The sequence below is a fragment of the Danio aesculapii genome, chromosome 13 (genome assembly GCF_903798145.1).
Source record: "Danio aesculapii chromosome 13, fDanAes4.1, whole genome shotgun sequence".
Classification (NCBI taxonomy): domain Eukaryota; kingdom Metazoa; phylum Chordata; class Actinopteri; order Cypriniformes; family Danionidae; genus Danio; species Danio aesculapii.
The window spans coordinates 27382503-27394598 of record NC_079447.1 but is presented as its reverse complement, the minus strand read 5'-3'; the positions used below and the strand labels follow the sequence as shown (position 1 = coordinate 27394598).

Sequence of the window (12096 nt, the reverse complement as noted above, 5' to 3'; positions counted from 1 at the left end):
CCCGCCACCGAAATGACTGACAGCGTGTACTAAAATGTGTCAGTAACGCGTATAATCATATCAACAAGACAGCACGTGTGCAAATCAACCGGGATTAAAAAAGATCCGGTGTGATCATCAATCATCATCAATGTGATCAAGAGTGAGTTTCACAAATTTATGTGTCTGTGTGTGTGTGCGTGAACTTTGTAACGACATGTGTGTGACTCATCGTTGCAAAAAGGCTTGAATTAACTCCACACCAAATATATCAAATAATCATTGGGGAAGTTCTTACTGTAGTATTTCTCACAATGTTACGTGAGCTCTGCTTTCTTCATGTCTGTCACTGTGCTGTTTATCTAATGCAGCTGGAGATTGAGGCACACTCTGACAGGCACTTGAATGGTGGGCAGGGATAACTAACATTAAAGGCACAGGCAACAAAAACAGCTACATTGTGTTCAGAGCAGAAAATTCCAACATCCTGAAAAGGTATAATAAATAATCTGATGGGTGTTTTGAGCTGAAACTGGACAAGTTAAAGTTTAAGTGCCCTCTAAATCGAGTCAAGTGCAGTACTTGGGTTGATTTTTTTACAGGTTTTTTAGCTACTAATAACAAAATACTTTTAGTCAGTTTGACTCATTTAAGTTGAGATGACTAGAAAAGTTCATTTGATTCAAGTGAAAAAAAATTAATTACGAAAAAATTAATTGATTCAATTAAAAATATATATATTTATATGAGAATCGGCACTGCCAAATCTGAGGCCATGGTGCTCCACCAGAAAAAGATGGTTTGCCATCTCCAGGTTGGTGGAGAGTCCTTACCCCAGGTGGCGGAGTTCAAGTATCTTGGGGTTTTGCTCACGAGTGAGGGAAGGATGGAATGCGAGTTTGACAGGCGGATTGGTGCGACGGCAGCAGTATTGCGGTCTGTTGTGGTAAAGAAGGAGCTGAGCCGAAAGGAAAAGCTCTCAATTTACCGGTCAACCTACGTTCCTACTCTCACCTATGGTGGTGAGCTTTGGGTCATGACCGAAAGGACAAGATCTCGGATACAAAAATGAGTTTCCTTCGCAGGGTGACAGGGTGCACCCTTATAGACAGGGTGAGGAGCTCTGTCACCCCGGAGGAGCTCGGAGTAGAGCCGCTGTTCCTCCACATCGAGAGAAGTCAGCTGTGGTGGCTTGGGCATCTGTTTTGGATGCCTCCTGGACACCTAGCTAGGGAGGTGTTCCAGGCATGTCCCACCAGGAGAAGGCCTTGTGTCACGCTGGAGGGACTATGTTTCTCGCTGGCCTGGGAACGCCTCAGGATCCCCCACGGAGAAGCTGGAGGAAGTGTCTGGGGAGATGGAAGTCTGGGGTTCTCTCCTTAGACTGCTGCCCCCCAACATGGCCCGAGAAAAGCGGTTGAAAATGAATCATTGAATGAATGAATGAATGCCTAATTATATTATATATTTTTACAGTGTAAAGTAATAGTCAACAGTCTAGTTTTTTTTAAATACTGCATTAAATTTAGGTTTGTTTTACACCAATCGCTATCATAATGTCCCAACAATACTTCAATTATGTAAGATGTGACAAGGAACCGTTATATAATTCTTCTGAATCTTTTATTTTTTTTAAACGTTGGTCACTATTCAACTGGACAAGTGTGGGGAGAACATTTTTACAAATTCTCTTCTCTGTGGTATGAAAAAAGGGCATACGTCATTAGAACACCAGTGACTGTATTTTAATTTTTGTGCATAACAATCCATTTCAGTAAAGGATTACAAACAAGCTTTCTTGGCTCCGAACAGCAGCTTCTGTCACCCATGCTGTTCCACAAGGGAGCTCTCAAGAATCCAGCAGTGTCCTTTTATGTAATCCGAAACCAGTCTATAGGCGTGCAATCAATCTATGAAACCCTAGCCTTGGGTCTCCAATAAGGCCATGCACTGAGGCAATATTTTCACAGGGCATGATGGAATGGATCATATCGGCTGCCAGAGGCCGTCCTCCATGACACTGACTGACTGCTGAGGGGAAGGTGTAAAACAGGAAGCGGAGATGTGTCATATTCCCAGTTTCTGGAAGCTATACAGAATTGATGCAGCAGTTACTGCGAAATAAAACTAAAATCAGACTGAAAAGAGATGAAGATAATATACTTTTTTCATATCACATAAAATTATAATGAATTCAACATTTCTACATTATTAAAAAATAATATATAATGTTGTAAAGTTAATTGAGTGCTGTCTGTTATTTTTAATTATTTACAGTTTTTTTTATTAGCCCTCGTGTGAAGTTGAAATTTTTTCCCCCAGGTTCCCAGGTGCTGTTTACCGCATTATTTAAACATAATTAATTGTAATAACTCATTTCTAATAACTAATTTCTTCTTTCTGTGCCATGATGACAGTACATCATATTTTACTAGATATTTCACAAGATTATAATGCTGATGGGCGTCATGGTGGCACAGTGGGTAGCACGATCGCCTCACAGCAAGAAGGTTGCTGGTTCAAGCCTCAGCTGGGTCAGATGGCGTTTCTGTGTGAAGTTTACATGCTCTCCCCGTGTTCACGTGGGTTTCCTCCGGGTGCTCCGGTTTCCCCCACAAGTCCAAAAACATGTGGTATAGGTGAATTGGGTAAGCTAAATTGTCCGTAGTGTATGTGTGTGAATGAGTGTGTATGGATGTTTCCCAGTGATGGGTTGCAGCTGAAAGGGCATCCGCTGTGTAAAACATATGCTAAGTTGGCGGTTCATTCCGCTTTGGCGACCCCAGATTAATAAAGGGACTAAGCCGAAAATGAATGAATGAATGTTATTAAAATCATTAAAAACAAAGTTGAAAAAATAAATAAACTGTATATTATTTTTTTTTTGGAAATCATAGGATATTTATGGTAGAGGAAATAAAACACTAATATGCATATATAGTTTAATGAGAGAAAAATGTGACACATGCAGGTTATTTAGCTTTACTGTGATAACAGCATAAAAGCTAGTAGTTTAATTTTAGAAACACATTATCCTTCTCACAAATAACGTTTTAATATGCACACAATGCAATGCGCCTGTAGATGTGAAACTATTTGAAGTAAATTCTATTGTAATTTTCACTTCATTTTGGGGTTATGAGAAAGTTCAAAACCCTTGCTGAAAGTGAGACCAGGACAAATTTATCTACTTTTTCACTTTCCGCAAAAAATAAATTGAGTTCAGCATTGTTACGTAACGCTTACATAAGGCTTAAATTGGAAGCCCACCGTTTATCATCTTTTATAATCAAAACATGAACAACAGCCTCATGCAGAATATTGTGGTTAATCAAATGGACATGTTGCACCCGGTGATCTCAAGCCATCGCTGTTCGATGGGACGGCGGAGGCCTTTTGTGGAAAAACAAACACAGAGAGGAGCATTTGATCAAAGTGTGAACACACTTGATGACATGAGGGGAAACAGTGAAGCTGTGATGATACTATAGTGACGACTGAGTTCAGGAGGCTGGATAAACAGGCGCTGACATAAATAAACGCAACATGTGTATCCAGGACTCTGCCTACTTAAGAGTAACGTACTGTTAAATACATCTAATTAGGCAGCATGCCTCGTATGTACTTTACATTAAGAGGGAGGACAGCTTGATTGGTTGCCAGCTAGAACAAAAAATATATACATTTTACACTAATATTTTCACCAAAAAAAGGTTTAAGTCTATTATGTCGATATTTTGTTTGTAGCATGTCAGTTTGAAATATCAATTCACATTTTCAAACATCATTTAGTTTTAGGCACTTGAGTAAATTTCTGTAAAATGAGGAGGCTTTTCTAAAATAATGCATAAATGCATTTTATTTATCAATTAACTTTCATAATTACTAAATCAAATCAACATCTGGCATGACAACTCTTTGCATTTACATTTAGCAGACGCTTTTATCCAAAGCGACTTACAAATGAGGACAAGGAAGCAATTTACACAACTATAAGAGCAGCAGTGAACAAGTGCTATAGACAAGTTTCAGGTGTGTAAAGTCTAAGAAGCAAAGCATTAGAAATTTTTTTTTTTTTTTTTTGAGAGAGAGAGAGAGAGAGAGAGAGAGAGAGAGAGAGAGAGAGAGAGAGAGAGAGAGAGAGAGAGAGAGAGAGGAGAGAGAGAGAGAGAGAGAGGAGAGAGAGAGAGAGAGAGAGAGAGAGAGAGAGAGAGAGAGAGAGAGAGAGAGAGTACAGTTAGTGGTATAGCCAGAGAGGCAGTTGCAGATTAGGAGGGAAAGTGGAGACTAAATAGTTGAGTTTTTAGTCGTTTCTTGAAGACAGCAAGTGACTCGGCTGTTCTGATGTAGTTAGGGAGTTCATTCCACCAACTGGGCAGATTGAATGAGAGAGTTCGGGAAAGTGATTTCTTCCCTCTTGGGCATGGAACCACGAGGCGACGTTCATTCACAGAACGCAAGTTTCTGGAGGGCACATAAATCTGCAGAAGTGAGAGCAGATAAGAAGGAGCAAAGCCAGAGGTCGCTTTGTAAGCAAACATCAGAACTTTGAATTTGATGCCAGCAGCAACTGGCAGCCAGTGCAAACGGGTGAGTAGCGGAGTGACATGTGCTCTTTTGGGTTCATCAAAGACCACTCGTGCTGCTGCGTTCTGAAGCAGCTGAAGAGGTTTGATAGAATTAGCTGGAAGCCCGGCTAGTAGAGAGTTGCAATAATCCAGTTTGGAGAGAACAAGAGCTTGAACAATAAGTTGAGCAGCATGTTCAGATATGAAGGGTCGGACCTTTCTGATGTTATAGAGTGCGAATCTGCAAGATCGAGCAGTTCTAGAAATGTGGTCAGAGAAGTTTAGTTGGTCATCAATCGTTACTCCAAGGCTTTTTACCATTTTGGATGCAATAATGGTTGCCCCATCCATCTGGATTGAAAAGTAATGGTGTAGAGTCGGGTTGGCAGAAACTTCAAGCATTTCCGTTTTCGCGAGGTTAAGTTGAAGACACTTGGTACATTTGCCCATAGTTTTTCAGGTAGCTTTGCAGGTAGGGTTTTTGAAAGCATCTTAGAAATGTTGCCAAAGTTCTTCTGGATTGTTTGTATCAGTTTGTCTTTTTTGGTGAAAATACTAGTGGCCTCAAGACTTTTGCACAGTGCTGTATTTTTTAAATTTTACAAAAATAATTTTAAACCATTTTAATCCAGGAGTTTCCATGCCAAGCATCAAAGCTATACAAGTTTACCTTACATTTTTACCTTTATTTACAGAAGACACCAATTAAAGTGTGATTCAGTGTAATAAAAGTTTTTATACCAAGAAAACTTGTCAGGCATATTTAGGGGAAGAATTATTTGATGACATGATAACGTCTTTTTTTAAGGATCACAGTGTAGCCAGAAAAATAATTCTACTATGTATTAAAAAAAATCTTGACACTTTGATGCAATTCTTTACTAATAGGTTTTAAAACAAGCATTTGATCATTTAAAATATAATGACATTTGACATTTATATTACCGGTCAAAAGTTTGTAAGAAAATTATTCTGTTCATCAAGGCAAAATTTATTAAATGTAAAAAATTGTTAAATACTTATTCATTGAATATTTATTTATTAATAAATAAATTAATATTTTATTTATTACTTGTTAGTTTCAAATTAAATTATTACTTCAATTATAATTGCTTTTATTAGTATTACCTTTATTAATAATAATAATAATATTAATAATAATAACAATAACAATTCATAGAGGGATTTCTGAAGGATTGTGTGACTGAATATAAATTTATAAATTAAACTACTTTGAACAGTTATTTATAGTGCAATACATTTAACAATTTTACAAGATGTACTGTATTTTTTAATGAAATAAAAAAAGCTTATTATAAAACATTTAAAAATCCTACTGACCCCAAACTTTTAAGCGGTAGTGTATATGTTTTTAAACATAGTTTAACAACTAATTTCTAATAATTCATTTTTTGTCTTTGCCTTGATGATAGTACTTCATATTTTACTTGGGTTTTTTTTGCAAGTTAATAATGTTGATTTATAACAAAAAAAATAAGACTTAAAAATAAGACTTTGTAGAATAGTTTAGTTTATTTGAAAATAATTTCCTTGCTCTGTTTAACGTCACTTGGAAAATATGTTAAAAAATTAAAGGAAAAAATAAAAAGTTTAATTTTATGGATATACTGTACCAAAGTGAAATATACAGTATATGTCAATATATTTAACAATTAAATTTTTAACTGAACTTATATATTATTGATTTTATTCTTAAATACTGGTGAATAATCATGAGATTGATTACAGTTTTTAATATATTGATGGTACTAGAAATAAAAGCTAATCTGCAGATAGTACATTATACATGTAGTTTGTTTTCTTTGGCTTTAGGACTGTTACATCATAAAAGCTAATTATTTAATTATACATTAATGTTACAATATGCATGTCAAAAAACTGCCCTGTGTGCTTTAAATAAAGTGGGACATTTTAATAGTGTTTATATATATATATGTATGTATATGTATATATATATATATATATATATATATATATATATATATATATATATATATATATATATATATATATATATATATATATATATATATATATTTATATATTTATATATTTATTTATTTATTTTTATTTTATTTTTTTTTTGTTGTTGCTGCTTTCAGCATTACGTTGTCCTCATTTGCAAGCTGCTTTGGAAAAAAAACATCTGATAATTGATTAAATGTAATTATAAATCATGTTGTTTTTGTAATGCCACTAATAGCTAATACTTAAACAGAAATAATGGTCTGTATAAATGAAATTATATTAACTAAACATATTTAGAAGTTTATATTTAATTTGGGGATATCAAAAGGATTGAAAGCTCTTGTTGTCATCAAAATCTTCAAACCTTTGACAACAGCTATGAGGGCAATTAAGGTCATGCATATATTTCTACTGAAACACAATACAGTTAATGCCGATCATCACCGACTAATAATCCTCAGTAAATGATCCTACTCTAATTACACAGTAAAACACTAATTGCTTACAATGAGAATCAGCAGCCTTTAGGCTACTCTTAATTTACTCAGTTTAGATTGAAAGTGAATTGAGTTTAAGTAGACCAATTACTGAATACCTCTACAATTTACTCCTTGTATTCATAAAAGACCCAAGGCTGAGGTCAGAATTTATTTTCCATATCAAGACAGGCTTAAAATAACAGTAAAGTATAACAAATCCCTAACATGATTCTGAACAGTGCAATTCAATTAAAAACCGTCAGCTTTTTTCCACTGTCCCCTCATCGCTTCGTCTTAACATCTGCTGATCACCAGCACCATCACTTAAAATGTAAGATCCCTTTGGAGCTGGAGTGTAATCACCATCCAGTCCGGCTAATGGAAGCTCATCATATAGCCGAGGTTTAGTCACACTGGCCATATATCTGGCAGATAATGGCTACTTGCCCTTAAAAGTCTGATCTACAACATAATCTGCACTATTGCAAAGTAGACTGCACATTATGGAGCGTGGTGCTTTCAAAACCCCATTATGCTTTAATCCTTCACGCTCCTCTAATGTATTTCCCACAATGCTCCCCTCCCGGGGCATCTTCCAAAACAAACATGGCAGAAAAGCTTTTCTTTGAGCTTTTTTTTTTTCAAGAAACAAGCAGTTCATCGGATCAATACGGTCTCATCTGACTCCAGGGATATGAAAGAGGCTCTTGCCTGCTGAACTTTGGAACACAATGTATGTTTTTGGTGACTTATTTCATGTTTAATTCAATATACTTACGCAGGTATGCGTTATTTGGACTCCTGTCCACAGTGACAGAACAGGTTACATCCTTTAGCAAGCCCTGCTTCCTCATCCACAGAGAATAATGGCCAGCTTCCTCAAATGTATGACTCAGACTAGGGAGGAGAAATAATGTCATCAACATGTAATAAAACACTGATCTATCCATCACATCTTTATGGTCATGATGGTCATTGAATTTTTAATGCTTTGTTTAAAAAAATCTCTCGTTGTTTTAAATTTAGCTTACAGCATCTGTTAGAAATCATGACCAGAATTTTCAGATTTATGAATTTTTTGTTTTCTTGTTAGCCATATTTTTTTTTGCTAACTGATGAACATGACTGCCTGTTTATCCAAAGTAGTCCAAAAATCAACTATCACCTTGTATTTACACCATATCAAGTTGATTTATATAGTTTATCACAAGTAATTTAGTATTTTATAGCCGTGTTGTATATAAACGTATCTTTTGAGAAAGCACGGAGGGTGAACGTAAACAATGAGAGGACGAAGGGAGCCATCTAGAGGCCGACAGGAAAAACTCCAACTTTTGAACCCATTTCACCTTTTTTCATCCCCCAAAATGGGCTCTTTAAGCCTTTATTGATCGTCCTGGGAATGACATAGTGGCCAGCACGTTCTTTGGTGGAGAAGGTGAATCGATAAAGGCTTGTTCTGAAAAGGGACCTCTGTATTGATCTTAAAGAAGCCCAGGACTAGACCTCAGCCGTAGGGATTGGGATACTGTGACTTGTCTTAGGAAATCAGACACCCCTTGACAATCCATTTGAAAACGGCCCAAATCTTGATGACTGTTCGAGGCCCAGGTTGTTTGTAAATACGGCTATGGTTTCCTCTGTCCAACATCCCAGCTGGGGTTTTGTGAGATGCCCTGCGGCGCTTTGATGTCTTAATGGTCTTTTTCATCATTATTTCTGTGTCAGCTTGTTAACCCCAAGATGCAGTAGGATCAATGCACAGTGAGGTATTCTCCAAAGGCCAGCACTAAAGCCAGGTCACATTCAAATACATGCTCATAAGTCTCACTGACTGCAAATGCAATTGGCTGCTTTAGAGCTTTATATCTAGTTAAAGACTTTTTGTACCTGATTTATAAACAAGGTTATTGAATACACCTTAGTATAAAAAGAATAATTTAAAATAAATTTAACTAAATCACAAGTCGAGGTGGAAACTGCTGCTTATATGTTTGGAAACATTAAGGTTTTGTAATAGTTTTGAAAGAAGTACTTTCAATGTATTTATCACATCAAAAAAACACAAATACAGCAATGTTGTATAATATTACTTCTATTTAAAATAACTATGGCAATTGTACGTGGATAACTTCATTTTAATGTGGTATTTTAAAATGCCCTTTTTTCCGATTTAAAGCTGATTTTCCAGCAGCCATTACTCCAGATTTATTCATCGATTTGTTTGATCAAGAAACAATTCTGATGATATTAATATTGAAAACAGCTGTGCTGCTTTATATTTTTGTGAAAGCCATGATATATATTAACCATAAAATATATTCAAAAGTACCAGCCAAAAAAAAAGCTTTTTTTAACACATTAAACTGACCCAAAGTAACAATTATAGCATTGCAAAACATTTCATTTCAAATAAATTTTGTCATTCAACTATCATTAATTTTAATTTTAAGTAACGCCATCATGGTTTCAACAAAAAACAAACAAAAAAAAAAACTATAAAACAAACAAAAAACATTGATAATATAAGAACCCTAATTAACAATTGATAATTAATGATTAGAATGATTTCTGAAGTATCAAGTTACTCTACATTTAGATTAAAGTCTGTATTTTTTAAGCATTTATTTTTACATAATGCATTTACATTAAAGCAGATGCTTTTATCCATGAACCCAGAGAAGTTGGTCAAGGGAATCACCTCAGCTGTGTATTGAAGGTGTTGGATAATCACTTTCCCCAACTACAATCATGTCAGTACCAGGACAAGAACCGGCAACCTTTGGATCACAAGTTCAACTCTAAGCATTAAGCCACGGCTGCCCAAACACTAAAGACTGGAGTAATAATGCTGCAAATTCAGCTTTGATTCAAATAAATAAATTATATTTAGATTTTTCCTAGTTCTGGGCAAAGATTAATCGTGATTAATCCCATCCAAAATAAAATTTTGGTTTGATAAAATAATATATGTGTGTGTATTATATATATTTATTATGTATATGTGATACACACTCAGTTAAAATAGTTGGGTTAAAAAAATAAACCAATGAAGCACCAAATATTTTTACTCAACCATTGGGTTAAATAAATAACTCAACATCTTTTAGAGTGCACACATACTGTACAAAGAAACAAAACTATACAAAATAATTTTGTTACAGATATTTACATTTGTATCATATACATATCTTAAACATATGCATGTGTGTATTTATATATACAAAATTAATATACACATCACACACACATATTATATCATAACAAACTCTTAATATGGATGTGATTAATCTTGATAAATTTTTGCCCAGCACAAATTTTTTCAAAAACAATAACAAATCTTACAGTTACCAAACCTCAGTTCAGGGTGATTCTTACCTGCAAAGATTGGCGGTTCCAACTACTGATGTGATTTGTAGAGTCAATGTAAATTGTGTGCTTACAATCACAGAAATGTTGCTCTGCCCAATCCCAAGAGTGGCAAGAGGCTGGTAAAGGCACTGCAGAAGAAACAGACTAAGTTCCACTACATTTATTTATTATTCATTTAATATAAGAAAATGTGGGCATTTAGGTAGACACCTATAAATATTTAATGCACACACTGTATTTTAAATAGAACAATTTCATATTTGTGTCTCCCATTTGGTACAAAAAATGCCTGAAACACTCACATAAGTCACTATCGAAAGAATAAACAATTCTGAAATACCTTATAACAGTAATCCGAGGTGTAGTAAACACTAATGTTGTACGGAAGTTCATTATGGAATTTTATCAATGCCTCATCCATTTTCAGCTTGTAAACTGAAAAAGGACAGAAGAACTGAAATCACAGTATTCTAACAATCCAATCAATACATATTTTAACAACTTTTTATCCCACTTATGAAATGACTTTACCTTCATGATGTGTCTCACACAGCCCTGCAGGGAGTAAACTTCCTGCTAACAAGAGAACATTCAAGATATTGACTGACTTCATTGTTAGTTCCAAATCTTCTGTATTACTTTTCCCTCTTTTTGTGCAAATGAAAATAAAGGGAGCTCAAAGATCACCATACATGTGATTGCAGTGATCTTTGAAATGTGTTGGACATTTTTATTACCATGAGACACTACAAGAAGATTGACCAAAGATATGAACGCTAGTTGCCTGGGAGCAGTCAAAGGAATGTTGGACACAAATAAAATCAGCATGTAAGTGCATGTGAAGATGATACCTCTTATTCATAAATGGCATAAAATATAAAAACATAATTGAAACAAGTTTTTAGTGTTTGAAGGATTAAAAATGAGATTAAAAAAATCTTCTTAAACAAAACCATAGAGGAAAAATGCAAACAAGCAAAAGTGAAACCAAGTGTTTATGTTTGTACTCTTTTTATGTTAATTATATTATTTAACTGAGATGTTCTTTAATTACAGTGTGTATAAAAGAGAGTTAATCACTAGCACTTCCAATTCTACATCTAATTGCTCTTCTGGGGATGAAAAATGTAGATTTAAAAGCATATTTGACCCTGGGTTAATTACTTCACTTAAAGGGACAGTTCATACAAAAATGTAATTCAAACATAGAAGAAAATAAGGAAATCTGACTTCCATAGTAGGCTCGTGCTTCTGCTATGGATGTCAATGGTTAAAGTGTTCAAACATTCTTCAAAATAGCTTCTTTTGTGTTCAACAGAAAAGAAAAAAAAATCAAACTTGTCCAAAACATGACAGGAGTGAGTACATGGCATAATTTTCTGGGTAAACTATACCATAATAAGGAATTTTGGCTTTTTTTTTTAGATTAGCTTTTTTGTCCAATGTAAATAAACAACCCAAATATTTATTTAACTGCTGTGTCACAATTTATCAATTCTTATCTGATTAGATATAGATTTATACCGCAATACCCCCCCCCCCCCCCCCCCCCCCCCCCAAATTACTCAAATAGAGTATAGCACGGTAAAGTTACATTGAAATATGTTTTTCGTACTCATTCTGAGAAGCGGCCGAACAATTTTAGCATGGTTTTAAGTTATGGCTGTTTTATAAAATGGTAAGAATAATAGGCTAATTAATAATTTTCC

The 12096-nt window shown here is 34.8% G+C and overlaps 1 protein-coding gene across 1 annotated transcript; it reads right to left on the bottom strand.

The window, feature by feature from the left end:
- Positions 1-1943: 1943 nt before the first annotated feature.
- On the bottom strand, positions 1944-11161 carry si:dkey-192p21.6 (uncharacterized protein LOC565246 homolog). The gene is made up of 5 exons (XM_056471461.1): positions 10919-11161; positions 10728-10822; positions 10394-10515; positions 7794-7912; positions 1944-2068 (listed from the first exon to the last, which is right to left on the bottom strand). The coding sequence occupies exons 1-5, from the start codon at positions 10998-11000 to the stop codon at positions 1944-1946; spliced, it is 543 nt and encodes a 180-aa protein (XP_056327436.1). The 5' UTR covers positions 11001-11161.
- Between the last annotated feature and the right edge of the window lie 935 nt (positions 11162-12096).

What these genes read in the sequence shown, in the direction of transcription:
- si:dkey-192p21.6 (XM_056471461.1), bottom strand. Translation starts at nt 11,000, where the DNA reads ATGAAGTCAGTCAATATCTTGAATGTTCTCTTGTTAGCAGGAAGTTTA. An exon ending in GTGTGAGACACATCATGAAG is followed by an intron (nt 10,823 to 10,918) that starts GTAAAGTCATTT and finishes GTCCTTTTTCAG; the next exon opens with TTTACAAGCTGAAAATGGAT. An exon ending in TCCAAATAACGCATACCTGC is followed by an intron (nt 2,069 to 7,793) that starts GTAAGTATATTG and finishes AATTCTGTATAG; the next exon opens with CTTCCAGAAACTGGGAATAT.